Below are 26,964 nucleotides of genomic sequence, written 5' to 3'. Positions count from 1 at the left end.
TTCTCCTGTGAGACTCATGCTGATTCCCAAGCAGCTCCAGAGATTCAGTCAAGATCTCATGTACTCACTGAGTGATGCCACTAAGGCTAGTCTGTAGCTCTTTGACATTGTCCTGTGGACTTGCTGATTCTCTGGAAAAGCCTGGCCACCTAATGCTCTCAAGTTGGGGGGGAAAGGCAGAAAAGAACACCTCTAGTGTTTCCCAGGTTAATGGTGCCTTGACCTGGGATGGCCTACAGATCACCTGATCGACCAGAAAGCTCACAGGTGGCTCCATTATGTGAATGTTTAATGAAGATTTAGGAGGAGATAAATTTAAGTTTGCATTCCACAGTGGCTACTCTGAAGAACACAGAAACCCAAACATCGACCGATTATGAAACCTGGTTCCAAAGAACAAGAAAAAAGGGGTGGGGGGGGGGAGTGCAGAGAGGAAGGAAAGAAAAAGTTACTCTACAAAAGACACAATGAATTCTGTTATCATCTTGGAGTGAAGAGAAATGGTCACCTAAGAATCTTGAGGAGAGAAGTGATGACCTTTAACTAGAAAATTCTTTCATGCATGCATACACACAGCACACACTTCTACAGATTTCTAATATATGAAAGAAGGAACACCGGTTAGTTCAAACAGCCTCCTTGTATTTAAGGCTATCCTGTCACTGGACGTTTGCAAACAATGTCTTGATAATCCATTGGAAGAAAGAGAAAAAAATAAATGAATAAAGTCTACCGTGCAGGTAATGAGCGGGTACCAGTGTTTAACCAATGCAAAATTGAAGAGGTTCTATTCAGGGCAGGAAGGAAGATTACACATGAGATCCTTTCCAACATGTTAATACAATGTATGAACCTGTTCAAAGGACACTGACTTCTGGTTTCTGTCCCTACACAGACATTTTGAGAGGACACCAGCCATGTCATCCTTCTTGTAAAACCTGTGGTGAATCTGCAACCCAGTGCACTTCATGTCCAAAAGGTCAGTGTGGAATATGCCAAGAGGTGGCAGTGGCCAAGCCAATTCACTGTCTCTCATGTACATCAGCATCATTATGTAAAAGGTTTGCAGGATTTGATCGAGTCTCCTCACTGTTCCTGTCACACTAGATACCCTGGAAAAATGCAGGGACCCAAAGAGTGACCTCTAATAAAAACTGATTTTCAGGGGCACCTTTCAGTTGGTGGAGCATGCAACTCTTGATCTTGGGCTTGTAAGTTCAAGCCCCATGTTGGGTGTAGAGATTACTTAAAAATAAAATATTAAAAAAAAAAAACTAAAAGCAACTGGCTTTCAAAAGAAAAAGAAAAAAAGAAGAAAAGAAAAGAAAAATGTTAATGTTCTTATCCAAAGGTGTGATGAACTTATCTGTTGATTTGGCCACAGATTTTGTTAGGGTCTCTGGGTACCTGACATTTCTAGGGGTTCCACTACTCTTTAAAGCACATTAGCCAAAACAAGAGAACTTAGGGTAGAGACTCCAGGGGAGGGTACTTCCCTTCTTCATTTCTGAATTTAGAGGAGGAAAAATAAATCTCAAGTACAACCTAACAGCTTGACAGATGAACTGCTTCATCCTCTATAATAACAAAACATCAGAAACAACTTCCCTGAATTCAGGAGGTATTTTATTAACGTCACTATTGAGAATTTAAGAATTAAAAGTGACCATTAAAATGCTCATTGTGTGGGAATGTGCAATGTTCATAGTGGGATGGGAGGCAAAACCGTTTAAAAGTATGAAATATGAAAGTTTACAAACAGAAATTGAAGGAATCTTCTTGGGATTTTGGAGTCGAGGGTGATTTTAAAATCATTTTCCTCAATAATGATGTTACCCCATTTTTTTTCCAATTAAAAATGAAGAGCCAGATGGGCATAAGCAGGGGCGCATGATGTGATGAGCACTGGGTGTGATGGGCAATTGATGAATTACTGAACACAGCATCTGAAACTAATGATATGCTATATGTTGGCTAATTAAATTTAAATAAATAAGTAATAAAAATAAAAAGATAAAAAGATGGACTGCCCACTCCAGGTGGCGTTGGATGGAAGAGTTGCTTCTATGTTAGTGTCGAGCGGGAGAGGCTTTGGGGAAGCAGAATAGACACCCTCGAGCCGCACAGGGGTAACTGCCTTACAGGAAGACGGGCGATGGTGTGAATAACCCAAAGGGGCAAAGGGAGGCCCCAGAGGGACCTACACCAATACCAGTAGGAAAGTAAAAGAAACAAGGCAAAAGCCTCCCACTGTCTATTTCTTTTCTGGAGATTTAACTCAATGTGGAAGACTGAGCATCACTAATAAATACTTTGGTTTGCTGGAATTAAGTGTTCCACATATGTAGGCCTTTGGAGAGGTTTAAAACAGCAGTTGTAAAAAAAATAAAAAATAAAAAATAAAAATAAAAATAAAAAAAATAAAACAGCAGTTGTGAGCATCCGTTCCCTGCATGGTCGTGTGCGCCGTTGGACCAGGCACACGATGACCGTCTGCTCTGCCTCCTTCCCTGGGTTTCTAGGCACCTATCTGCTGGCCCAGGCCTGTGTCTCCTCCTGTCCCGAAGGCACCTGGCCCTCGGCGAGGAACGGCAGCTGTGAGAACTGTACCGAGGACTGCGCATCCTGCTCCGGAGCCAATCTTTGCAGCAAGTGCCAGACTCGGCCAGACTTCCCCGTCTTCCTCCACGAAGGCAGGTGCTACACCACGTGCCCTGAGTAAGTTTCCCTCTTCCTTCCACGTCCCACTCGGGGTCCTCCTCCTACGGTACTTTTACAGCGATTCCTTCTGGCACCAAAGACCTCCTCCCCTCCCTGGTTACAGAGCCTCTGGAAGTGTCCCCTCGTGCCTCTGACATCACCATGCGCCACAGCAGCCAAAACGTACATAAGGCCAGATGCACGCTTCTCCCTGGTGGCTCTTATATGTACGTGTTTTTTACTTTTGTGAAAATATGCTCTTTTTCCACCTGGTGTTTATGATCAAAGAGTTGTCTTTGAGGCTGTGAACACATGAATCTCTCTTTAAATGGTTACAGTAGGTGAGGTGTGAGGTATGAATAATAAATATAGAATAATACCTGGTTAATTATTTATTGATTCCTCGTGGTTTCCTCAGTCCTCTGGTTTGTAATGCCTTTTCTCTTCCCCTGAATGGTTCCACCTCCAGGGTTTAAAAAAAAAGGAAGTGGGAACAGCAAATGGAAAAGTGTGTCACGAAACTTTTCAGTGACAAGCAGCAGAAATTCTAAGTAGGAAGACTGAGACAATGTGGGGTTTATTATCCCATATAACAAAAGTTTAAAATCCAGCATTGGTTACATCAGTGGCCGACACTTCATTAAACACCCACAGTCTTTCCATTTTGGTCTTGTATCTTTCTTAGCTTGTCCTCCCCTGAGCCACCCTGTCTGCCCCGTCTCCAAACCTCACCGCCCTACTCTGCAACAACCAGAGACTCCTCCTCTATCTCTTTTTAAAAGGAAGGAAAGCTTCCTCTGACTTCCCTTCACATCTCATTAGCCAGAATGCATCACTTACATCTGGCAAGAAGGATGGAAATAGAAGGATCAGTTTAGGCTACACAAGATTCACTCTTAAACACTCAAATAATATCAGAACACTGACAGCCAGGAAGACTGGAAAGAGGGAGGCAAGAAAGGAGTTTGGGGGGGCGGGGCGGTGATCAACAGAATCTGTCTTAAGGAATTCGAAATTTCATTTGCTCACCAATGAAAAGAGTTTGATGTTAGACCAATCTACAAGATCTATCTCAGTAGTGGCTAGAGATAGATCAGCAGTATCTGTATCTGCTTCTGCTTATATAGATCCTGTAGGGTACAAACATAAGTCAGGGTACTCAAGAAGCTTCCAATCTAGTGTAGAAGCCAAGCATATTCAGTTCAATTCTGCAGATAAATATTTAGCACCTACTAAGTACAAGAATAGATACTAGAAGCTAAGTTAAGTTAACTGAAAGAAGTCAGAGCCTGCAAAAGGCTTAGAGTCCAGTAGGGGAGACTTACATCAATCAATGTCATACTTCTTAGGGCCTAGATAACACAAAGGGCTAAGAACTTCCAAGAGAAAGGAAGCCACTTAAAACCAGGTACTTACTGAGTGCTTGTGCTGTCCAGGCACAGTGCTAAGGGCTCCAAATGTACGAGACCATTAATCTCACAAGAATCCTCTTATCCAGATACTACTGTTTTCTGCCGTTTGAGGGAAGAGGTAGCATGCCAGCATCACACAACGAATATGTGGTTTGGTTAGGATTTTAACCCAAATCTCCCTAGCACTCAAGCCCATGTGCTTAGTCATTATACAATGCCAACTTCTCATCTAACTGGGGTTTCTTTTTCTTAAGAATAGCTTTTTTGAAATACAATTTACATACCATGGAATTCACTCATACAAAGTGTATAATTCAATGGTTTTTGGTATATTCACAGAATTGTGCAGCATCAACATAATTAATTTTAAAATATTTTCATCACCCCAAAAAGAAACTCCCAATTTCCCCCATCCCTAAGCAACCACTAATTTATTTTCTCTATATAGATTTGCTTATTCCTTGACATTTCATACAAATAGAATCCTACAAAAGGGGATCTTTGAGGCTGCTTTCTTTTACATAGCATATTTCCTCGGTACCTCCCTACCTGGGTATCTGGCTTTTCAGATACCAATACTGGTGAATAGCTCTTTTCTTTTTAAGATTTTTATTTATGCATTTGAGAGAGAGAGAGTGAGAGAGAGAGCATGCATGTGCATGCAAGGGGGGAGAGGGAGAGGTAGACAGAAAGGAAGAATCTCAAATACACTCCAAGCTGAGCAGAGGGGTCAACCCCATGACCCTATGATCATGATCTGATCTGAAACCAAGAGTTAGATGTTTAACCACCTGAGCCACCCAGGCACCCCTGGTGAATAGCTCTTGAAGGATTTTCTCAGGCAGAGTGTAGGGCAATGGAAGGAAAAGTTTAGAGTAAGAGAACCCAGGGAGATGAGGAAGGATGCTGTAAGACAGAGTCAGGGAACTCCCAGCCCGGCTGCTCCAGCAACCACATTCTAGCTGCAGCAAAGTTAGCAAGACATGATAGTAAAACAAAGGTGAAGGTCAAAAATCTATGTCCCAAAGTCAATCACTGCCTCTTCGTTTACCTTTGCCATGGTGACAATTTAATCATAACCACCCTTCACCAACTCTATCTTGGATTCTTTGAATGTTATAGGAATTGACAATGCAGTAAAGTGAAGAAGGAAGAGCAACATTTTGCCTTCCTCCAATGAGTTGATTATTCAACACTTCTCCAAATCTGGATCAAGCCACTCTTCTGAAGCTATAGGAGAGTACGCAGATACACAGTAACCAAAAATTGTTGTATTTTCTGAGCAGTAGGGAAGCTACTAACAGGTCTGAAAATCCTGCAGACTACAGAGTCATGAGCAAGTGTTCCCCTGCTTTGGGTAGCTTTGTCACTGTAGGTCCCCTACATTTGTGTTTACAGAAAAAACAGGGAAGACAAAGTCTGAGAAACATATAATATCCAGTTTGGCTTCATAGCTTCATTGCTATTTCTGAAAAATCATCCTTTTGGGTGTGATCCCCCGTAAACCAGCAGTAAGATTTATAACAGGAACATAACCTGCAATGAAATGGTACCCAAATGTTCAGAATTACTTCTAAGTCAGGGTGCCTGGTGGGCTCAGTCAGAAGAGTATGTGACTCTTGATCCCCAGGTCATGAGTTAGAGCCCCATGTGGGATGTAGAGATTACTTGAGTAAATAAAATAAAAAAAAAATTTACCATGTCAGCATTAGTGACCACCACTTTTTCAAATATGGTATATGTTCATAAAAAAGAAAAGTTTAAGTAGTAACATACATCATTATAGTGATTGTTTAAAAGGTAACAAAAAAGTGTGCTCAAATTCACCAAATGTGAAAGATATGAAGCTCTGATAGAAGAAAAATACAGTCTTACTTTAAGTGCTGGCAGTCACTGTCTTAGGTGTCTATAAAAGTGTCTGGAGGTGAAGCTCCAGAACTATTCAGCTTTTGTTATATATGTTTGTCTGGGCTGAAAAACTTCAATCTAGAGTACTTTGAAATTAACAATTTAAGGCAAGTGGCCATTTCTTCTCAAAAGAAATATTATTTTTCTTCTTAACTAAACAATGAAATAAAATATTAACAAAAAAAGTTTTGTAAATGCAGGGAGAAGACAGGAGAGCAGATCACTGGGAAGATCTGTGTGATGTGAGATGTTGGGGTACCGGAGCAAATGGTCAAGAAAGAATTCTTGAGACATCTTCGGTGCAAAAAAAGGGTGGTTTGATTAAAGCACAGGGACAAGACCTGTGGGCAGAAAGAGCCATACTGGAGTCGTAAGGAATGGATACTCATATATTTTCAAGTTGGAAGGGGGTTAGGGACAGTATAAGTCTCTAAGGATTCAGAAGCAAGGTTTCAAGGACCTTGAGGGGCTAGCTGTTGTTGGGGAAAACTCACTTACTCCTGTCTAGTAAAACCTTAGTCCTGGAAGCCCTTCAGATGTAGATCAGTGGGCCATATGTTTGGGGGATGATTGCTAACGTGTATCTTGAAGAGGAGGGTGGAGTGTGGGGAGAAAGGAAATTTCCAAAGGAATTTTACAGAAGCCTGCAGCCTACAGAAGAGCTAATGTCTAGCTAAGGTTGCCTTGGACCTCCAGCAAAGTATTGACATTGAGGCAGCTGAGGTCCTGGAGAAAATTCATTCTGCCTGTCCAAGTACTTGTCAATGGGCTGTAAGTTATCAGGAAATTTAATTATTTCCCCTATATTTCTTTTACCTTTGTTCTCCATATCATGTGTAGAGAAGGCTGCTTTCAGAAAGTGAAGAACCTTATGGCTGCCTCCTGACACGTTTCTGGGATTGACATATTTTTTAGTTAGCAATAGTCTTCAATATTGTTTTATTGTGCTTTAACATTAGAAGTGGATAAAAAAAAAAAGAGGTGGATAAAATGTTACGCTAGTAGGGAAAGAATCACCAAACAAACCATTGAAAAAAATAATATCCATTTGAGTCTTTTTCATATCAAATCACGTGGACATTTTTCTATTTCTCGTCATTCTTCCATGTTTTAGACCCTTGTGAATATCCTGACTCACCCTGATTAGCCAGGATAAATTTTCTATTTAAATCAACAGATTAGCAAACTTGATCTCATGCACTTCATATTTTTTTTTCTCTTTTTTGCCTGAATCCATTCCTTTTATTTGAGCATACTATAGGACATGCACAGACTCTCCTAGGAGAAGAATCTGGAAAAGGTTTCTTAGCGCTACATCTTTACAAATTCTTACTCAAACTGTTCGTGTTTGGTATCCAGAAACAAATCTGCAGAGACCTTGACTAGGCGTAGTGCTGAAAATTCCCCAGAGGTCAAGTAACATCACGTGGCCCAAAGCCTCCAATCTCTCGGCCTTCAGGGGGGTCAGTGCCCCCTTCTAAAACGACAGGGGGTGGCCAGTCCCACCCTGAGCCCTTCCTTTCCAGAAAGTATGAGGTGTGGTCAGAGGGGCCAATGATGAATAACAAGGACATTCCTACCACTTGGGAAATTCTACAAATTCAGAGGTTCGCTAGGGAGGAAAGCCAGACCTTTCTTTGGGTGGAGTCAAATCCCTCCACACACACAGAAACAATGAATCCTCCAAATTCTCATTCAGGTAGAAGACATGATAGCTTTGAGAATGCACTAAATCTACTTACCTTCAAATTTCTCAAATTTAATCAAACTTTTATTGGGTGTGTAAAGTATTTCTATCCACTGTCTCGCCAAATTCATTTTTAACAGATTCACTTGATTGGACACAGCAGTGGTGTCTTTGTTCTCCATCATGGTTCAAAAAAAGCTAAGATACTACTGGATAGGGGAGCCTGCTTGTAGCTTTCATCTGGATACTATTTGGTTCCCCCTCTTCTCCTAAACTGCTTCATCTCCAATTTTTCTTTCTTAAAACTACATTAGGTATGTAACACTTATTCACCCCTGTCCTATATCTTCCTGATACATTCAGTTTATTTTTGTTTACTGAATAAATAGAAGAATGGCTAAAAGAATGATTGAACAGATGTGAATGAGTTCATTAAAACATCAAGACGTCATATAGGATTCTTTATTGGCATGGATTCAAAAAGGACTCTAGTAGGCTGAGTTATTGGCTACAATTCTTCACCCCTCCACGTCCCCGTGCCCTCTGCTTGTCACTTTGCAGCAAGACACAGAATGGATTTCTCTGACACTTGACTTTGGGCCGGGTTGATTTGCTCTAGCCAACAGGATGTTAGCAGAAGGGAAGCAGAGGCTTAAAACCTGTTTGCCTGGATGAACTTGCCTTCTTGTGCTCTGTCCTGGCTAAGAGAAGAATGTGCTCCAGTAGGTCCCTATGCTAGCGAAGATAAAGGGACATGAAGAAGACCTGGGTCCATTGTGTATCTCGGGGCGAAGCCTCCTTCCCCTGGAGTACATGCCTGAGCTCTCCCTGTACAATGACATATGCCTCGTTGAGCCTAGATCTGCCTTCCCACAGATGCACGGGCGATGAGTTTTGGGGTGTTTTGTCACACAGCACTATTATAGCAATAGCTGACAAACAGGTTGAAAATTATAGGAAACAATTGGAACAGATACCTAGAACATCAGAAGTCCATACTGGTTTATGATTTTCCTGTTTTGCAAGCTCTAGCTTTTCCTTCAGCTTTCTTCTTCAAAGAAATTGTTTATATTTCCTTCATCTTCCAGATATATTTGAAAAGGTTGAGGCTTTCATATGTACTGTGTTCACCAATCAGTGAGAGATGTCTATGGCATGATAATGTAATCATTCAGAGGTATAATATACATACAGACATCAGAATCCACCTTGAAGAAAGTCAGTCACATAAATATATACTCCACTGACAGCTACTGTAAATAAATTTGATGTTTTGTGCTAATGTTGTGTGTGTGTGTTTAAAAGAAGCCACCAGAGGTTGGCTGAGAGCATCGGAAAGCAAAAGCAGTTCTAATTTTATAGGGCATTAAACCTTTGGAGCTTTTTAAAAACAACTTCTTAACCTAATTATGAATGATCATTTTATATTAAGTACTAAATTCAGTAATTTATTAAATTAAAATTTCTCATTAAAAATGCATTAAAAGCATCTTCTACTCTAACATAAGGCTCTAATTAAAAAAGAAAAGAAATTAGGAGATAAAATGGGGACCCGGAAGATAGCCAAACTCTACACAAATTAACACAAATTGTCTTTAAACAAACCAAATTCACAAGGATAATTAATGCCTGTACCTTTCCTTTTTCTCCTCCCAGATTTGATTTCTAACTGCTCTTTCTTGGGAAGTCTGATGGCCTCATTCGGTCCCACAATAGCAATAGTCCCTCTAGTTTTTTCTTCAAGTCCCAAATCCTGTGCCACCAAGCGTGACTCATTTCCCTAGTTGGAAAGCTTCTCCAGGTGTGCTCTGTCCTCCACACAGGGGCTTCTACGCAGAAGACAGTACGTGTATGCCCTGTAGCTCTCCTTGCAGAACATGTGAAGGAAATGCCACCAACTGCCACTCTTGCCAAGGAAGCCTCATCCTGCACCAGGGAGCATGCTGGGAAGCCTGCCCTGAGAGGCACGTGGCCATGGAGGGGGTGTGCAAGCATTGCCCTGAGATGTGTCAGGACTGCATCCATGAGAAAACATGCAAAGGTACCTGGGAGCATCCCAGGGGAGAGTGTGGCTCTCACAAACCACCCTCCCTGGGGACCGATGATCTGAGCTGGGTGGGGAGGGTGCCCATGCAGAATGGAGAGAACCAGTCTCCCTACCTTTACTGAAATATAACCACCTCTGTGCACATCACTGAGGAAATCAAAGATGAGTTTAATGCCTTCCCATTATAGATTCTTCAAGCCAAGACAAATGCAAACCCCTTTGCTGCATGATTTCTTCCGCACAGGTGTACTGAGCACTTAGGAGTGTGCCACTCACCATCCCAGCTGCTAGAGATAAAAATAAGAACCCAAAGTTCCTGCCTCTTTGAGCCCAAAATCTTATAGAAGAGGCTGATATTAATGGAACACAGAGGTAGCTAGAGAATTGCCACTGTCACAAAAGATACGAAAGAAAAGTTCAGGTGACAGAATAACACTCTGGCTAGGAATTTTTTTTTCTGCTATTATCTCCAAGAAGGGCTAATTTCCTTTCCAGAGCAAGATTCATTTAACTGGTGCTGTTCTATCGAAAAGATTTTCTTGGTGTGACTATGTTTTCTTGGTTTCCCTCCCAATGAATACAAATGAAAGAAACCCACAATGCATTCCTCACACTGAGCAACCATGTCTATGTCACTGACCTACCCTATCATTGAATGAAAATTTAATTAATGCAAGGATTTTTAAACCACTTTTGGATTGAATAGAGCAAGTTTTCTGGGTCGTCAACAATACCTCCAGCACCTCAGCCATAGCTGGTCTGCCACAGCACTGCATTTTTTTTTTTTTTTTACACCTCCAAAGGGCAGATCATTTCAGGCTGTAAACCCAGAGCCACATCAACAGGCCACCCTATGTGGTCTTCTCTCCCAAAGCTTAGAGATGTCATGGGGCACGTACATGAAACACTCAGAACAAAGGAGCCGGTGTGGTCCGGACAGGCCAGCGCACTACAAAAGGAATGAATTCCTTTCTCCTGTGTCCTGGGGGTAACTTGCTGCATCCTCTTTCCCCTAGAATGTATGCCTCAGTCGTTCCTGTACAAGGATATGTGTCATCAATCCTGTCCCCAAAGCTTCTATGCAGACTTAGGCCAGTGTATCCCCTGCCACGAAGACTGTCTGGAGTGTAGTGGCCCCTCAGCCGATGACTGTGACCTCTGTGCCGAGCCCTCCTTGGTTTTCTATGATGGACAGTGTTTGGACGAGTGCCCAGTGGGAACTTACTATGAAAAAGAGACTAAGGATTGCAGAGGTAAAGACTCGCGGGGGCATGGCCAAGCATCCCAGGGAGCCTGACACAACTGTGGGTTTCTGCTGAGATGAAGCAGGTGCTGGGGTTTGCAGGGTTCCAGCCCCAAAGCTGTCATCCCATCCATTTCCCTCCTGCTCAAGAAAGCAGACTTTGAATCTGCCCTAATTTATTATTTACTTTTAACATGAATCATTCATAAGCTTTGACCACATAACTTTTCTTAATAACACATCAGACTGACCCTCCTCACAAAAGGGGCTCTGAAAAACAAAAACAAAAATAAAAAAAAATAAAAAAATAAAAGTTCAGCTCTGAACTACTGATCAAAAAGAATTCTCATGTGAAGTTTCACAGCAGAGATGAGCCTTCACAAGTCACCCAAAATGGAAGATTTTTTTTTTCTTAAAACTTGAAGCCACTTTACAGCAGTATGAGGCGAGCTGTGCCACAGAGGATTTTCTTGGTGTGTCTTGAGTCACTCATGGATCTGCTCCCACTCTGTGGCTCCTTATGTGCTTCGGCAGCTCCTGCCCTGAGGACCCTGGGGACCCGTACGCCCCCCTAACCCCCAGCAGGTCAACCCCTCCCTGCTCAAGCAGGGATCTGCTCTTGTTTATGCCTCCTGATGTTTTGCCTAGGTATCAACTGTTTGCCTCAGAACAGGAAAAATACAATAAGTGGTCTATTGTCAGAATTCGCAAAACAAATGAATCATCCTGGGTGAACTTCTCCAGAGTTTCCTGAAAACTGGCGTTTCCTGGAGTTTCACTCCAGCTAGGCAGCCAGTAGTAACCTGGCCCCGTGTTGCCATCCAGCAAGCACTGCTTAGATGTGCACAGGTGGTCCCAACAGCAGCAGGAGCTTGAGGGTGCACCCATGTAGCAAGAGAGACCCCAGGCCCCCCATGTCCCAGGACAAACTCAGAGAAATTATTTTTTCTTTTCTTTCTTTTTTTAAGACTTTTTGTTTATGTATTCATGAGAGACACAGAGAGAGAGGCAGAGACACAGGCAGAGGGAGAAGCAGGATCCCTGCAGGGAGCCTGATGCAGGACTCGATTCCAGGACCCCGGGATCATGACCTGAGCCGAAGGCAGACACTCAACCACTGAGCCACCTAGGTGTCCCAGGAAAATGTTTTTCATATCACGGGACATGAAGATGTAGCCGACTCCTGACAGCTTTCTGCTCTAGCCTGATGATCTGGCGTGTTTTACGTATGGCACTCTAGTGTCCATGTTCCAGCTGAAAGAGCATGGACTAGAACCTGGGCAGAAGATGTGTGTGTCTGTCATGAATGAATAAATAAAATCCTTTTAAAAGAAAAGGATAAAAAAGAAAAACAGAAGGAAACAAACTGCACCTTTATTCTAGGCAGAGGGAACAGCAATTACTAAAATTCCAGGGATAAATGAATGGTTTTGTTTTTATTTGCCTAACAAAAATTTACTGAGCACCTGCTACATGCCAGGCCCCCTCACAGGGGACTGTGCGCTCATCAATGAATACAAAAGAGGCTTTTTTTTTTTTTGATCAACAGATAATTATAATACACCCCAACAATTGTTATGTTAGTATTAAGCTCCAGGGGTTCTGAGAGGTCAGTGGAAGACCATAGCATAAGAGTTACGGGGTGAGCAGGCCACAAACCAGCGTATGACAATTCTGTACTCTACAGAATTGCTTATTATTTTGTTGCAGTTTGGGTAACTACACTGAGTCCAGTATTTCTGGATGGTGCAAGAAGAGGCTCCCTAGATAGTATAGAGAATGTGCAATGGCCATCTTCCTTCTCATTTGACTAGAATGCTCTACCCAGAGCCCCAGAGCTCTACCCAACTGGTGGCCCCATGTCCTTGACCTGGAACCCTAGAAATCTCTGAAACAGAGGAGGAAGGAATGGAAACACACCTTCCAGCGGGGACCCCAGCCCTCTCTTACTAGCTCTTCTGCTCTCACTGTGTCAACAGATTGCCACAAGTCCTGCCAGACCTGCTTGTCATCTGGGAGGTGCACCACCTGTAAGGAAGGCCTGCAGGTCAACAGCCACGGAACCTGCATGCCTCACGAGGAATGCACCCACTCTGAGTACTGGGATGTGCAGGCTCTGAAATGCAAGCCCTGCCATGCTAAGTGCTTCCGCTGCACTGGGCCCACAGAGGAACAGTGTCACTCCTGCCCAAGGGACAGACTTCTTCTCAGTGAGTTACCTTTCCTCGGCTGAGGGCTGGCTCTTTCTTTCCCTCCAGCTGCAAAACTGGTGCCCAGGAGGTATTTGGTATCTTTCTAATTTTTCACTTTATATTTGGAAAATTTTCAAACCTACAGAAAAAACAAAAGTACAAAGAACATCACACATGTACCCTTCACCCACTCTGCCCACCCCTAATCTTGTACCCCATTTACTCAATCACTAGCTTACTCTTGCTCTCTCTCAATCTCCAATAAATATTTTCCGGATCATCTGAGGATGTGACCTACACATTGTGGCTCCTTTAGCTTTAATACTTTGGTCTGTATTTCCTAAAAATAGGGATGCTTTTTTACATAGCCATGGTACAGTTGTCGATGCAAGTGAATTTAACATCACTACTTTACTATATCATCTGTTTTATAAGTGTGGCAATTCACCCTTGGAACGGGAGCCAGTTTCCAACCAGGTATTGCTCTCTGAAGCCCCCCTTAATCTGAAACATTTCCACAGACAGTTTTTCTACATCGTATCAACATTTTAGAAGAATATGGTCCCTGTCCGTCCATTGGAGCCTGTGTGAGGCTGCCCACGGCTGCATGGAGATGATGCATTCTCAGCCAGAATACTTCAACAGGGATGCTAGCTGTGGTCATCTGTTCAGAGTGCTGTCCAATGTCTCCATTGCTTAGTTACTATGTTCCCTTGGATTAATAAGCAGTTGGTGGAGAGACACTTTACAAACATGCGGGTACTCAGCCCCTCATCAGAATTTCCCCCGGCTTTTGCAACCAGTGATTAATAAATCTTCTGAAGTCTGGCATGGTCTGAGGCTGGCCACCTCCAGCAGATCATATTTGCAGGTTATCTCTGATGTGAAGCAATGCCCTCAGGTTTCCAGGGATAGCATGATTAGGCTTCACACAGGCATGTGAGAAAGAAAATGAAGCAAAATTCACTCAGCCAGAAGAAGGAGCAGTGGAGGAGCATGAGGAGCGGGGAGCGGGGAGAGAAATATGCCCAAGATCTGGAAAGTGTTAGCATCTATCTCCCCAACCCAGGAGACCTGAGAAGCAAGATACTCAGAGGGACATCGTCTCCTTCCTCCTGCATCCACCACTCCCACCATGGTTCACAGAGGGGAGCACAGAGAGGAGGTTTGGGAGACACATGTCATACCTGATATCAAGGCAGACTCTTTTCCTTCCTTGGCAGACACGATCTGCGTGCAGGACTGCCCCGAGGGCTACTACGCTGATGAGGACAGCCACCAGTGTGTCCCCTGCCACAACTCCTGTAGGACATGTGAAGGGAGACGCAGCACACAGTGCCTCTCCTGCCAACCAGGTTTATTCCAACTGGAAAAGGAGTGCCTCCTCTACTGCAGGGAAGGGTAAGGTGCTCCACACTCGTTTCCCAAAACCACTCTAGACAGCACTCTTGGCAAACTCATTTGGCAGACGAGGAAGCTAAATTCTACAACACCAGACTGAAGTCTCGGTGCTACTAAGAAATGAAGAGGAGAGTCCAACTGAGGTCTAATGGTCCCTAAAGGATATCAGCTCTACTGACCGGCTGGCTCAGTCGGTAGAGCACGCAACCCTTGATTTTGGGGTCATGAGTTTGAGCCTCACGTTGGATGTAGAGATTCTTAAATAAATATCTTTAAAAAAAAAAAAAAAAGGATTTCAGCTAGTTCATATAATGGATGAGGACAGAAGAGAGGCAGAGTGACCCAGTGAGATAACATTAAGGGTCGATTATCAAGTCAGAATCACGTGTCAAACTTCACTACTAATTTGAAGGTACAGGAGATCACAAGACAGAGGCAAAGCACTCTTCCCTTAGAGAAGTCTAAGACTATACATGTAGTTTCTTTCTCTTCTGCATTAGGATTTGTTCCGATCAGATTTAATAGGTGAAGTCTAAGTAATGTATGTGGGCACTGATTTTACAAAGGGAAAAATTTCAGTTAAATATTCCCACTTATACCCCTGGGATCCAGCTCTCTGCTCAACAGTCTACTTTTCCCTCTCCCTCTGCCCACCCCCATTCATGTTCTCTCTCACTCTCTCTCAAATAAATAACAGATCTTAAAAACAAAACAAATCTTAAAATACAAAAAGGAATGGATTCTTCCCATAGATTTCTTACCAAGAAAGTTAAAAGCACCTGAAAAAAAAACCTCTTATTTTTCATACATATTACTGCAACACACAGCACAAAGTCACACACCTCACCCCTCAAAAACAGCAGCCAAATTGATCCATGAAGAAAGGGCCCTACCCAACAAGGGAGGGAGATGGGGCCACCTGGCTTAGCTTTTATCTTCATTCCAGAAAATGCCTGAAAAGATCTGGATCCAATAAAAGTAATCTCCATCTCCCTCAAATCAAGTCATTAAATACTCTTTACACAAAAGGGTGTAATCCTGTGATCTAAATAGACTGTGGACCACGGAATTAAGAAGACAATTGTTCCGTTGTGAAGTGTGTGAAATTACCCACTGAGAAGAGAGGTACAGGTTGCCATAAATCTCTTTAATGGGGAACAAATGGGATATTAATGAGGTATTAGTGGAAATATTTAATAGAAATGGTTCCTCTTATAAAATCAATGTTCCTCTTGCACCGCATCAACTTCGTATGGTAAATCTCTTTGCCTTGAAAAGGCAGGTATATGATCCTCTGAACCTTTACTCACACACATAATTATCTTTTACCTCAGAGCAAGTTTTGGAAGCCTCCAATTAATGTTTGTGCTTGTGCGCAAAATCTGATTCAAGGTATTGAGGTTCTGGAGATTGCATTGCCACATCACACAAGTCATCGAAGGAAGAAGCGGTGTTGTACTCTTTTAATCATGTCTAGTCCACCCTCCACTGTCTTGTCCTCTGATAATTTTTAAGACCTATGGTGTATTAAAAAAGTAAAATGGTGTATTAATAAGCTCTCTTCCTCACAGTCCCTACTAATGCTTTTCATCTTAAAAACAACTCATCACATTAGTAACTTTAGTAAAGAACATGTACGCTGCTTTGGAGTTTACAAAGAATTTCTACTCAGAATATATATTTTTTTCAGAATATATTTTTAAACTATGATTTGGTTCTCCAACAATCCTCAGAGATTGATTTATTCTCCCCATTTTACAGATGAGAAACTTGAGGCTCAAGGAACTTAAGTGACTTGCCCAAAGTCACAAGGCCACTAATACATAGTAGGGCCACAATGGGAAATCAGATCTTCTGACTTCAAGCCCATGTATTCTCTGTGTGGGAAAATGTGGGTTTCTACCTTTTCCGGTGGCTCTCTTTCGGACCTTCTGTTCTGTGGTCTTTATCAGCTCTTCAGTTCGTGATTGATGTTTTCTTTGTCCTCCCTTCATCACCCTGTCTTTTACTGATTGGGCAATAATTGCTTCTCACCTCACTGCAGAAGGTAAAGCAAGGCCTGATTTGCCACAAGCCAGGCCACTGAGGTACAAGAGCCTCGCTCAGGTCAGTGACAGGTGGCTAGGTAGAGGCAGGCTCAGCACTACCTAGCCTGGGTTTTAGTTTCCAACGAATTAGAAGAAATGAAATAAATTCTAAGGAAACTAATGTAGCAAATAGTTTCACATCAGAGAAGCCAAGGGCAAACCTTCCAGTTTCTAGGATAGTTTAAGTGTGCCAGTGTCCAGAGATGCCAAGAAGGATCAGATGACCCATAGAAGCTCATCTTTGCCAATGATTTCTTTTCTCTCTTCTATCTTACTGGAAATTTTTTTTTACTTACTTTGCCCTGCTTTGTTATAGCAGGTATGTAACAGATATGCTCAAATCACAGTAGCCTGCTTCACAAGCTTGACATTAAGCCAACCGTCTAAATTCTCTGAGCCTCCTTTGTAAAATAGGGATTGGGTTTGCTTTTAGATTTAATCATATGATTCATAATTATCACTAATATGTGCTACTTATAATGAACCCGGCACTGTTCTAACAATTTTCTCAATAATAACTTACTTAATTTTACCTACTAACATTAGCCTCATATTACAGACTTGAGGCACAGGGACGTTGTGTGACTTGCTCGGGGTCGCACAGCTCATAAGTGGAATTGCTTGGCTTTGACTCCATGCAGTTTGTTCCAAAAGGCAAGCTCCCGACTTCCATGCTCTAGTGTCTCAATTTAGGTTCATTAAGGTGAATTGATGTTTATGAATTCCCCAGTGCATGGTCAGTTATGTAGTAAAAAGTTGATGAACAGTGATTATGGTTCTCTCTAGCCTCCAAAATTTTTTTCAGAGGTTACATCTATTATTACGTAAACACTAGCATCACTCATGTCACCTCTTATTTCACAATAGAGGTTTTTTAAAACTGAGAAACTAGAAGAATCACTCAGAGGCACTAGAAACAGCTCCCATACCCTGATCCCATTCAATAACACTTGAAACTTGAATTTTCCAGTGGAGAAGCATATGGGTATAGAGAAGGCAAAAGTAGGGAATAATTATTGTGGCTCCGCTACATATGATAAGTCCTTTTGTGTCCTTACATAATTTAATACAAATAGAAGGGGTGGGATTGTAGTGCCCAATTTAAAGATAAGAAAACTGAGGGCAGCCTGGGTGGCTCAGAGGTTTAGCGCCGTCTTTCGCCCGGGGTGTGATCCTGGGGCCCCGGGATCGAGTCCCACATCGGGCTCCCTGCATGGAGCCTGCTTCTCCTTCTGCCTGTGTCTCTGCCTCTCTCTCCCTCTCTCTGTCTCTCATGAATAAATAAATAATTTTTTAAAAAAGAAAAAAGATAAGAAAACTGAGAGTCATTATATTTATTAGTATCATTACAGGCAAACCCTGGAGATACTGTGGTTCACTTCCAGACCACTGCAATAAAGCAAATACCGCAACAGAGCAAGTCAAGGGAAGTTTCAGGTTTCCTAGTGTATATATATAAAAGTTAGGCTTACACCACACTGTAGTCCATTAAGTATGCAGTAGCATTAAGCCTAGAAGAGTGAGATCCATACCTGACTTTAAAAATACTTGATTGCTAAAAAATGCTAACCGTCATCAGAGCTTTCAGTAATCCCTGATCACAGATCCCCATAAAAAGTGTAACAGGGATCCCTGGGTGGCGCAGCGGTTTAGCGCCTGCCTTTGGCCCAGGGCGCGATCCTGGAGACCCGGGATCGAATCCCACATCAGGCTCCCGGTGCATGGAGCCTGCTTCTCCCTCTGCCTGTGTCTCTGCCTCTCTCTCTCTCTGTGTGTGTGTGACTATCATAAATAAATAAAAATTTTAAAAAAAAAAGTGTAACAATAATGAAAAATTTGAACTATTGAGAATTACCAAAATGTGAAAAAGGACGTGAAGTGAGCAGATGCTATCGGAAAAACAGCACCGATAGACTTGCTCTGTGCAGGGTTGCCACATACCTTTGGTTTGTAAAAAGCATGATATTTGCGAAGCGCAATGAAGCACAGCGTAATAAAATGAGGTGTGCCTATGGGAATGGATCTACTGAGTCAATTTTATGAGGAGAGTCTTAAGTCACCCCACTTGGGAACAAACACTGTCCCACTAACCATGATTTTTCCACCACACCCAACTTTTTTTTTATTCTTTTATTGGAGTTCTACTTGCCAATATATAGCATAACACCCAGTGCTCATCCCGTCAAGTGCCCCCCTCAGTGCCTGTCACCCAGTCACCCCCACCCCCCGCCCACCTCCCCTTCCACTACCTCTTGTTCATTTCCCAGAGATAGGAGTCTCTCATGTTCCATCACCCTCACTGATATTTCCCACTCATTTTCTCTCCCTTCCCCTTTAATACCTTTCACTATTTTTTATATTCCCCAAATGAATGAGACCATATAATGTTTGTCCAATTGACTTACTTCACTCAGCATAATACCCTCCAGTTCCATCCACGTTGAGGCAAATGGTGGGTATTTGTCATTTCTAATGGCTGAGTAATATTCCATTGTATACATAGACCACAGCTTCCTTATCCATTCATCTTTCGATGGACACCGAGGCTCCTTCCACAGTTTGGCTATTGTGGATATTGCTGCTAGAAACATCGGGGTGCAGGTGTCCTGCCATTTCACTGCATCTGTATCTTTGGGGTAAATCCCCAGCAGTGCAATTGCTGGGTCCTAGGGCAGATCTATATTTAACTCTTTGAGGAACCTCCACACAGTTTTCCAGAGTGGCTGCACCAGTTCACATTCCCACCAAAAGTGCAAGAGGGTTCCCCTTTCTCCACATCCTCTCCAACATTTGTTGTTTTCTGTCTTGTTAATTTTCCCCATTCTCACTGGGGTGAGGTGGTATCTCATTGTGGTTTTGATTTGTATTTCCCTGATGGCAAGTGATGCAGAGCATTTTCTCATGTGCTTGTTGGCCATGTCTAGGTCTTCTTTGGTGAAATTTCTGTTCATGTCTTTTGCCCATTTCATGATTGGATTGTTTGTTTCTTTGCTGTTGAGTTTAATAAGTTATTTCTAGATCTTGGATACTAGCCCTTTATCTGATATGTCATTTGCAAATATCTTCTCCCATTCTGTAGGTTGTCTTTTAGTTTTGTTGACTGTATCCTTTGCTGTGCAAAAGCTTCTTATCTTGATGAAGTCCCAATAGTTCATTTTTGCTTTTGTTTCTTTTGCCTTCGTGGATGTATCTTGCAAGAAGTTACTGTGGCCGAGTTCAAAAAGGGTGTTGCCTGTGTTCTCCTCTAGGATTTTGATGGAATCTTGTCTCACATTTAGATCTTTCATCCATTTTGAGTTTATCTTTGTGTATGGTGCAAGAGAGTGGTCTAGTTTCATTCTTCTGCATGTGGATGTCCAATTTTCCCAGCACCATTTATTGAAGAGACTGTCTTTCTTCCAATGGATAGTCTTTTCTCCTTTATCGAATATTAGTTGACCATAAAGTTGAGGGTCCACTTCTGGGTTCTCTATTCTGTTCCATTGATCTATGTGTCTGTTTTTGTGCCAGTACCACACTGTCTTGATGACCACAGCTTTGTAAAACAACCTGAAATCTGGCATTGTGATGCCCCCAGCTATGGTTTTCTTTTTTAAAATTCCCCTGGCTATTCGGGGTCTTTTCTGATTCCACACAAATCTTAAGATTATTTGTTCCAACTCTCTGAAGAAAGTCCATGGTATTTTGATAGGGATTGCATTAAAAGTGTAAATTGCCCTGGGTAGCATTGACATTTTCACAATATTAATTCTTCCAATCCATGAGCATGGAATATTTTTCCATCTCTTTGTGTCTTCCTCAATTTCTTTCAGAAGTGTTGTGTAGTTTTTAGAGTATAGATCCTTTACCTCTTTGGTTAGGTTTATTCCTAGGTATCTTCTGCTTTTGGGTGCAATTGTAAATGGGATGGACTCCTTAATTTCTCTTTCTTCAGTCTCATTGTGAGTGTATAGAAATGCCACTGACTTCTGGGCATTGATTTTGTATCCTGCCACACTGCCGAATTGCTGTATGAGTTCTAGCAATCTTGGGGTGGAGTCTTTGGGTTTTCTATGTACAGTATCATGTCATCTACAAAGAGGGAGAGTTTGACTTCTTCTTTGCCAATTTGAATGCCTTTTATTTCTTTTTGTTGCCTGATTGCTGAGGCCAGGACTTCTAGTACTATGTTGAATAGCAATGGTGAGAGTGGACATCCCTGTCATGTTCCTGATCTTAGGGGAAAGGCTCCCAGTGTTTCCCCATTGAGAATGATATTTGCCATGGGCTTTTTGTAGATGGCTTTTAAGATGCTGAGGAATGTTCTCTCTATAGAGTTTCTCTATAAAACTCTCTGAAGAGTTTTGATCAGGAATGGATGCTGTATTTTGTCAAATGTTTTCTCTGTACCTACTGAGAGGATCATATGGTTCTTGTGTTTTCTCTTGTTGATATGCTCTATCACACTGATTGCTTTACACATGTTGAACCAGCCTTGCATCGCAGGGATAAATCCCACTTGGTCATGGTGAATAATCCTCTTAATGTACTGTTGGATCCTTGTTGAGAATTTTTGCATCTGTGTTCATCAGGGATATTGGTCTATAATTCTCCTTTTTGGTAGGGTCTTTGGTTTTGGAATCAAGGTGATGCTGGCCTCATAAAACGAGTTTGGAAGTGTTCTGTCTCTTTCTATCTTTTGGAACAGCTTTAGTAGAATAGGTATTGTTTCTTCTTTAAACATTTGATAGAATTCCCCTGGGAAGCCATCTGGCCCTGGACTTTTGTGTCTTTGGAGGTTTTTGATGACTGCTTCAATTTCATCCCTGGCTATTGGCCTTTTCAGGTTTTCTATTTCTTCCTGTTCCAGTTTTGGTAATTTGTAGTTTTCCAGAAATGCGTCCATTTCTTCTAGATTGCCTAATTTATTGGCGTATAATAAACGGCTCATAATATGTTTTTAAAATCGTTTGTATTTCCTTGGTATTGGTTGTGATCTCTCCTCTTTCATTCGTGATTTTAATAATTAGATCTTTTCTCTTTTGTTTTTAATGAGGCTGGCTAATGGTTTATCTATCTTATTATTCTTTCAAAGAACCAACTCCTGGTTTTGTTGATCTGTTCTACAGTTCTTCTGTTCTCTATTTCATTGAGTTCTGCTCAAATCTTTATTAACTCTCTTCTTCTGTTGGGTGTAGGTTTTATTTGCTGTTCTTTCTCCAGTTCCTTTAGGTGCAAGGTTAACTTGTGTATTTGAGGTTTTTCCAGTTTTTTGAGGGATGCTTGTATTGTGATGTATTTCCTTCTCAGGACTGCTTTTGCTGTATCCCCAAGATTTTGAACAGTTGTATCTTCATTCTCATTAGTTTCCATGAATCTTTTTAATTCTTCTCTAATTTCCTGGTTGACCCTTTCATCTTTTAGCAGGATGGTCTTTAACCTCCACGTGTTTTTTTTATTATTATTTTATTCATGAGAGAGAGAGAAAGAGAGAGAGAGAGAGAGAGAGAGAGAGAGGCAGAGACACAGGCAAAGGGAGAAGCAGGCTCCGTGCAGTGAGCCTGATGTGGGACCCGATCCCGGGTCTCCAAGATCATATCCCGGGCCAAAGGTGGCACCAAACCACTGGGCCATCGGGACTGTCCACGTGTTTGAATTTCTTCCAAATTTCTTCTTGTGATTGAGTTCTAGTTTCAAAGCATTATGATCTGAAAATATGCAGGGGACAATCCCAATCTTTTGGTATGGGTTAAGACCTGATTTGTGACCCAGTATGTGGTCTATTCTGGAGAAAGTTCAATGTGCACTTGAGGAGAATGTGTATTCAGTTGTGTTTGGATGTAAAGTTCTGTAAATATCTGTGAAATCCATCTGGTTTAAAGCTCTTGTTTCTTTGGAGATGTTGTGCTTAGGATATCTGTCATTTGTAGAAAGTGTCGTGTTAAAGTCTCCCAGTATAAGTGTATTATTATTGAAATATGTCTTAACTTTGGTTATTAATTGATTGATATACTTGGCAGCTCCCACATTGGGGACATAAATATTCTTGATTGTTAGGTCCTCTTGTTGGATAGATCCTTTAAGTATGATATAGTGTCCCTCTTCATCTCTTACTACAGTCTTTTGGGTAAACTTCAATTTATCTGATATGAGGATTGCTACCCCTGCTTTCTTTTGAGGACCATTTGAATGGTAAATGGTTCTCCAACCTTTTATTTTCGGGCTGTAGTTGTCCTTAGGTCTAAAATGAGTCTCTTATAGACAGCAAATAGACGGGTCTTGCTTTTTTATCCCGTCTGAAACTCTGCGCCTTTTGATGGGATCATTAAGCCCATTCATGTTCAGAGTTACTATTGAAAGATATGAATTTAGTGTCATCATAATACCTATTCAGTCCCTGTTTTTGTGGGTTATTTCTTTGGGCATCCTCTTTCTTTTACAGAGTTCCCCTTAATATTTCTTGCAGAGCTGGTTTGATGGTCACATATTCTTTCAGTTTCTGCTTATCTTGGAGGCTCTTTATCTCTCCTTCTATTCTGAATGAGAGCCTTGCTGGATGAAGTATTCTTGGCTGCATGTTCTTCTCATTTAGGACCTTGAATATATCCTGCCAGCCCTTTCTGGCCTGCCAGGTCTCTGTAGAGAGGTCTGCTGTTAATCTAATATTTCTCCCCATATAAATTAGGGATCTCTTGTCTCTTGATGCTTGAAGGATTTTCTCTTTATCTTTGGAATTTGCAAATTTCACTATTAGATGTCAAGGTGTTGAATGGTTTTTCTTGATTTTAGGGGGGGAAACCTCTCTATCTTCTGGATCTGAATCTGTTTCCCTCCCCAAGTTAGGGAAGTTCTCAGCTATGATTTGTTCAAATACACTTTCTGGTCCTCTGTCCCCTTTGGCGCCCTCTGAAACCCCAATTAAATGTAGATTTTTCCTTCTGAGGCTGTCATTTATTTCCCTTAACCTTTCCTCATAATCTTTTAATTATTTTTCTCTTTTTTCCTCAGCTTCCTTCCTTGCCATCAACTTGTCTTCTATGTCACTCACTCTTCCACCTCATTAACCCTTATCGTTAGGACCTCCAGTTTGGATTGCATCTCATTTAATTGATTTTTTTTTTAAGATTTATTTATTTATGATAGACATAGAGAGAGAGAGAGGCAGAGACACAGGAGGAGGGAGAAGCAGGCTCCATGCCGGAAGCCCGACATGGGACTTGATCCCGGGACTCCAGGATCACACCCTGGGCCAAAGGCAGGTGCTAAACTGCTGAGCCACCCAGGGATCCCCCATTTAATTGATTTTTAATTTTGGCCTGATTAGATCTAAATTCTCCAGTCATGAAGTCTCTTGAATCCTTTATGCTTTTTACCAGAGCCACCAGTAGCTTTATAACTGTGCTTCTGAATTGGCTTTCTGACATCGAACTTTAATTCAAATTCTGTAACTCTGTGGGAGACAGTACGGTTTCTGATTCTTTCTTGAGTGGTGAGTTCTCTTTCTAGTCATTTTGCTCAGTGCAGAGTGGCTAAAAACAAGTTGTACTGGAAAAAGGAAGGAAAAAAAAGAGAAAAAAGAAAAATAAAAAACAAATAAAAACAAAAAATAAGGAGGGGTATCCTCTGGTTCTATATACTGTAAATCCCTCGACTTTCCCTGGAGCTTTCTAGCGCTGCTCAGCCAAGAACTTGCTCTTCCCCTGTCCTTCCAGCTGGTCTTCGGGGGAGGGGCCGGCTGTGCTGATTCTCAGGTGTGTGCACCTGGGGGAGCTGCCCCACCCCCTGCCAGGTGCAGGGCTCAGTGGGAGCTGTTTATCCTGTGAGGCCCCTGCTCCCTGGCGGCCCCGCCCCTCCCAGGCACAGGGTGACACCAGGAGGAACAAGCACAGTGGCAGCGGCAGCTCCCCAGCCCTGGAGTCAGCTCCCGCAGGAACTCCCGCAGCCCCCAGTCCGCAGGGGCCTGGACACTCCGGGGCGGGGCGCTGACCTGCACAGCTCGGGGCCGCCTGGAGGTGGCAGGAGGTCCTCGCTGTCCTGTGCCCTCCCCGCCTCTGCCTGTCCCGGGGGGAGCGCCAGATCCTGGGCTGTGTCCCCGGTGCCCTGGGCTCCCCGGCCTGCGCCGCTGGAATCGCGCTCCCGGGGCCGTGCAGCCCCCTCTGTGGAGCCGCCGCCTGTGCTACTCCCGGGGCCCCGCCGGGCGCTGCAGCCCTTTAGGGAGCTCGGTCTGCGTGGTGCGGTGCGCTGTCCCCCAGGCGCCCCTCCTCTGTTAGTGACCCCGGGAACCTGGGGGCTCCACTGCCCCTCCTGGGATCCTGCCCAAGTTCCCTGCAGCGCCTTTCCATCCGGGAAGATTGTTAAAGTTCCTGCTTCTCCTGGCCTGGACTTTCCTGTCCTGGGAGCTCTCGCCGCCCCCCTTAGCCCGCCCCTCCCCCACTGGAGTCTTTAATTTCTTTTATTTTTTCCACCTTCCTACCTTGATAGAAGCGCGAACTCTTCTCCCTGTAGCGTTCCAGCTGTTCTCTCTTTAAATCTCAGGCCGAAGTCGTAGGTTTTCAGGATGACTTGAAAGTTATCTAGGGAAGTTGGTGGGGCCAGGTGACCCGGGGACCCTACTCCTCCGCGATCTTGCCTTCTCCCACCACACCCAACTTAAGAGCAAAGCCCCGGATTCATTCTTTGCTTCCCCCCTTGGTTTCAGGTACTACGCAGAAATCTCCACTGGACGGTGCGAGAGGTGCAGCAAGAGCTGCAAGGCATGCCAGGGCCCGGGGCCCGCCGACTGCCTGTCCTGCGATACATTTTTCTTTCTGCTCCGCTCCGAGGGAGAGTGTCACCCCACCTGCCCAGAGCATTACTACGCGGAGCAAAAAACCAAGACGTGTGAGAGATGCCACCCAACCTGCGACAAATGCGAAGGTGAGGGCGTATCTGTCATTTTACATATATGAATGGAAAAATAGGATTCCTTCGCGCTTGGTCCGTCTTTTTTCATCACCTGTAGAGCTTCCTCTGGCTTGCCAATCCAGCCAGTCGCCCCCAGCATCAGCAGCATCCTCTGTCGGGCTCATCTTCTGCATCTGCCCCCCACCCTGGGCTGCCCTGCGCTATACTACTCTCTTCAGACCCTCCCATCCGCAGGCTTCATCTCCCCCCAAGACGTGTTTCCCACCTGCTCTGCCCTCCTCTACTTGTTGAACTTGGAATCTGTCTAGGGAGTTTTATTTTTCTCATTTCAACAACTGCTTGAGATGTCTGTCTCCAGCTCTCCTGAGCTCCATTCTTACTTTCCTGATACCTACTTTTCTGTCCCAGAGAACTCTTCAATCAACATGTCCCAGAGTAAACACAATCTGGGCTTCCTCTGATAGTCACTCTTTCTGTCAATGGACCTGCTCTCCAACACTTACATAGTAAGTGCTCATTAAGTGTTTGCTGAATGAATGAATGAATGAACCCGAGATAAACAAATCCCAAAGTCTTTTTTTCAGATTGGAAATTTTTCAGTTATTAGATCTCCAAATGTTGCTTTTCCACACTTTCCTCTATTCTCCTTTGCTGGAATTCCTTATTTAACATTACTCAGACTTTCCTGATCTCTAGGTCTCCTACATGCTGTTTTGTTTTTATTTCTTTCACTCTCTATAGTTTATACTAGGTTAATTCTTCAGTGCTTTATTCCATTTCTCCAGTTTGTTCTCTGTGTTTAAAGTTCAGCCCATCTATCATTTTAGTTTTATTTAAATGATTTACTTTTAAATTATTTCTTTTTATATCCATATCTTTTTGTTTCACATCTTCCCATTTGTGTTTCCTTATTTATCATTTCTTTATAGATATCATGACTTCATTTATTCTTTGAATACCTTCAACATACTGATTTTTAAAACTTTGTCAAATTTCTCTATAAAATTGAGGGATACCTGGTGGCTCAGTCAGTTAAGCATCTGCCTTCTGCTCAGGGCATGATCCCAGGGCCCTGGGGTTGAGACTGCTCAGTGGGGAGTCTGCTTGTCCTTCTCCCTCTGCCCCTCACCCCTGCTTGTGCTCTCTCTTGCGTGCATTCTGCTCTCTCTTGCGTGCATTCTGCTCTCTCTTAAATAAATAGAAATATTTTTTTAATTCTCTATAAAATTGGTATTTTTTAAAGTAAATTCATGTTCTAATTGTTGATTGTGTTTGTCATCTTAATGTTCATTTTTTCCATATACTTTGGATTTTTGGCCTTACGTTCCTTTTGAATGAGAAATTTCATCTCTCTCTCTCTCTCTCTCCCCCTTTACCCTTACTCCTGTCAGTCTAGCAGTTTTT

The 26,964-nt window shown here is 42.7% G+C and overlaps 1 protein-coding gene and 1 long non-coding RNA gene across 12 annotated transcripts in view; one reads left to right on the top strand and one right to left on the bottom strand.

The window, feature by feature from the left end:
- The window catches only part of LOC140639520 (uncharacterized), a 79,727-nt gene extending 62,181 nt beyond the window's left edge, over positions 1-17,546 (bottom strand). For 4 of the 9 annotated variants that reach the window (XR_012036206.1, XR_012036211.1, XR_012036208.1 and 1 more), the window contains exons 1-3: positions 17,201-17,544; positions 15,920-16,107; positions 13,217-13,328 (exon numbers count right to left, since the gene is read on the bottom strand). This is a non-coding gene — a long non-coding RNA (uncharacterized lncRNA). Of the gene's footprint in view, positions 1-13,216; positions 13,329-15,919; positions 16,108-16,493; positions 16,629-17,200 lie in introns of all 9 variants that reach the window. The other 5 variants (XR_012036214.1, XR_012036207.1, XR_012036209.1 and 2 more) reach the window with 5 other exon arrangements.
- PCSK5 (proprotein convertase subtilisin/kexin type 5) overlaps positions 1-26,964 on the top strand; it is a 457,779-nt gene that overhangs the window by 413,127 nt on the left and 17,688 nt on the right. For 2 of the 3 annotated variants that reach the window (XM_072837738.1, XM_072837739.1), the window contains 7 exons: positions 896-979; positions 2,523-2,718; positions 9,531-9,748; positions 10,771-11,007; positions 12,977-13,207; positions 14,413-14,590; positions 25,355-25,572. In XM_072837738.1, the coding sequence (XP_072693839.1) occupies positions 896-979; positions 2,523-2,718; positions 9,531-9,748; positions 10,771-11,007; positions 12,977-13,207; positions 14,413-14,590; positions 25,355-25,572 (1,362 nt within the window). The remainder of the gene's footprint in view (positions 1-895; positions 980-2,522; positions 2,719-9,530; positions 9,749-10,770; positions 11,008-12,976; positions 13,208-14,412; positions 14,591-25,354; positions 25,573-26,964) is intronic. The other variant, XM_072837740.1, reaches the window with a different exon arrangement.

Source organism: Canis lupus, chromosome 1, assembly GCF_048164855.1.
Source record: "Canis lupus baileyi chromosome 1, mCanLup2.hap1, whole genome shotgun sequence".
NCBI classification, from domain to species: domain Eukaryota; kingdom Metazoa; phylum Chordata; class Mammalia; order Carnivora; family Canidae; genus Canis; species Canis lupus.
The sequence above is the reverse complement of the archived record's forward strand: the minus strand, read 5'-3'. Positions and strand labels throughout refer to the sequence as shown.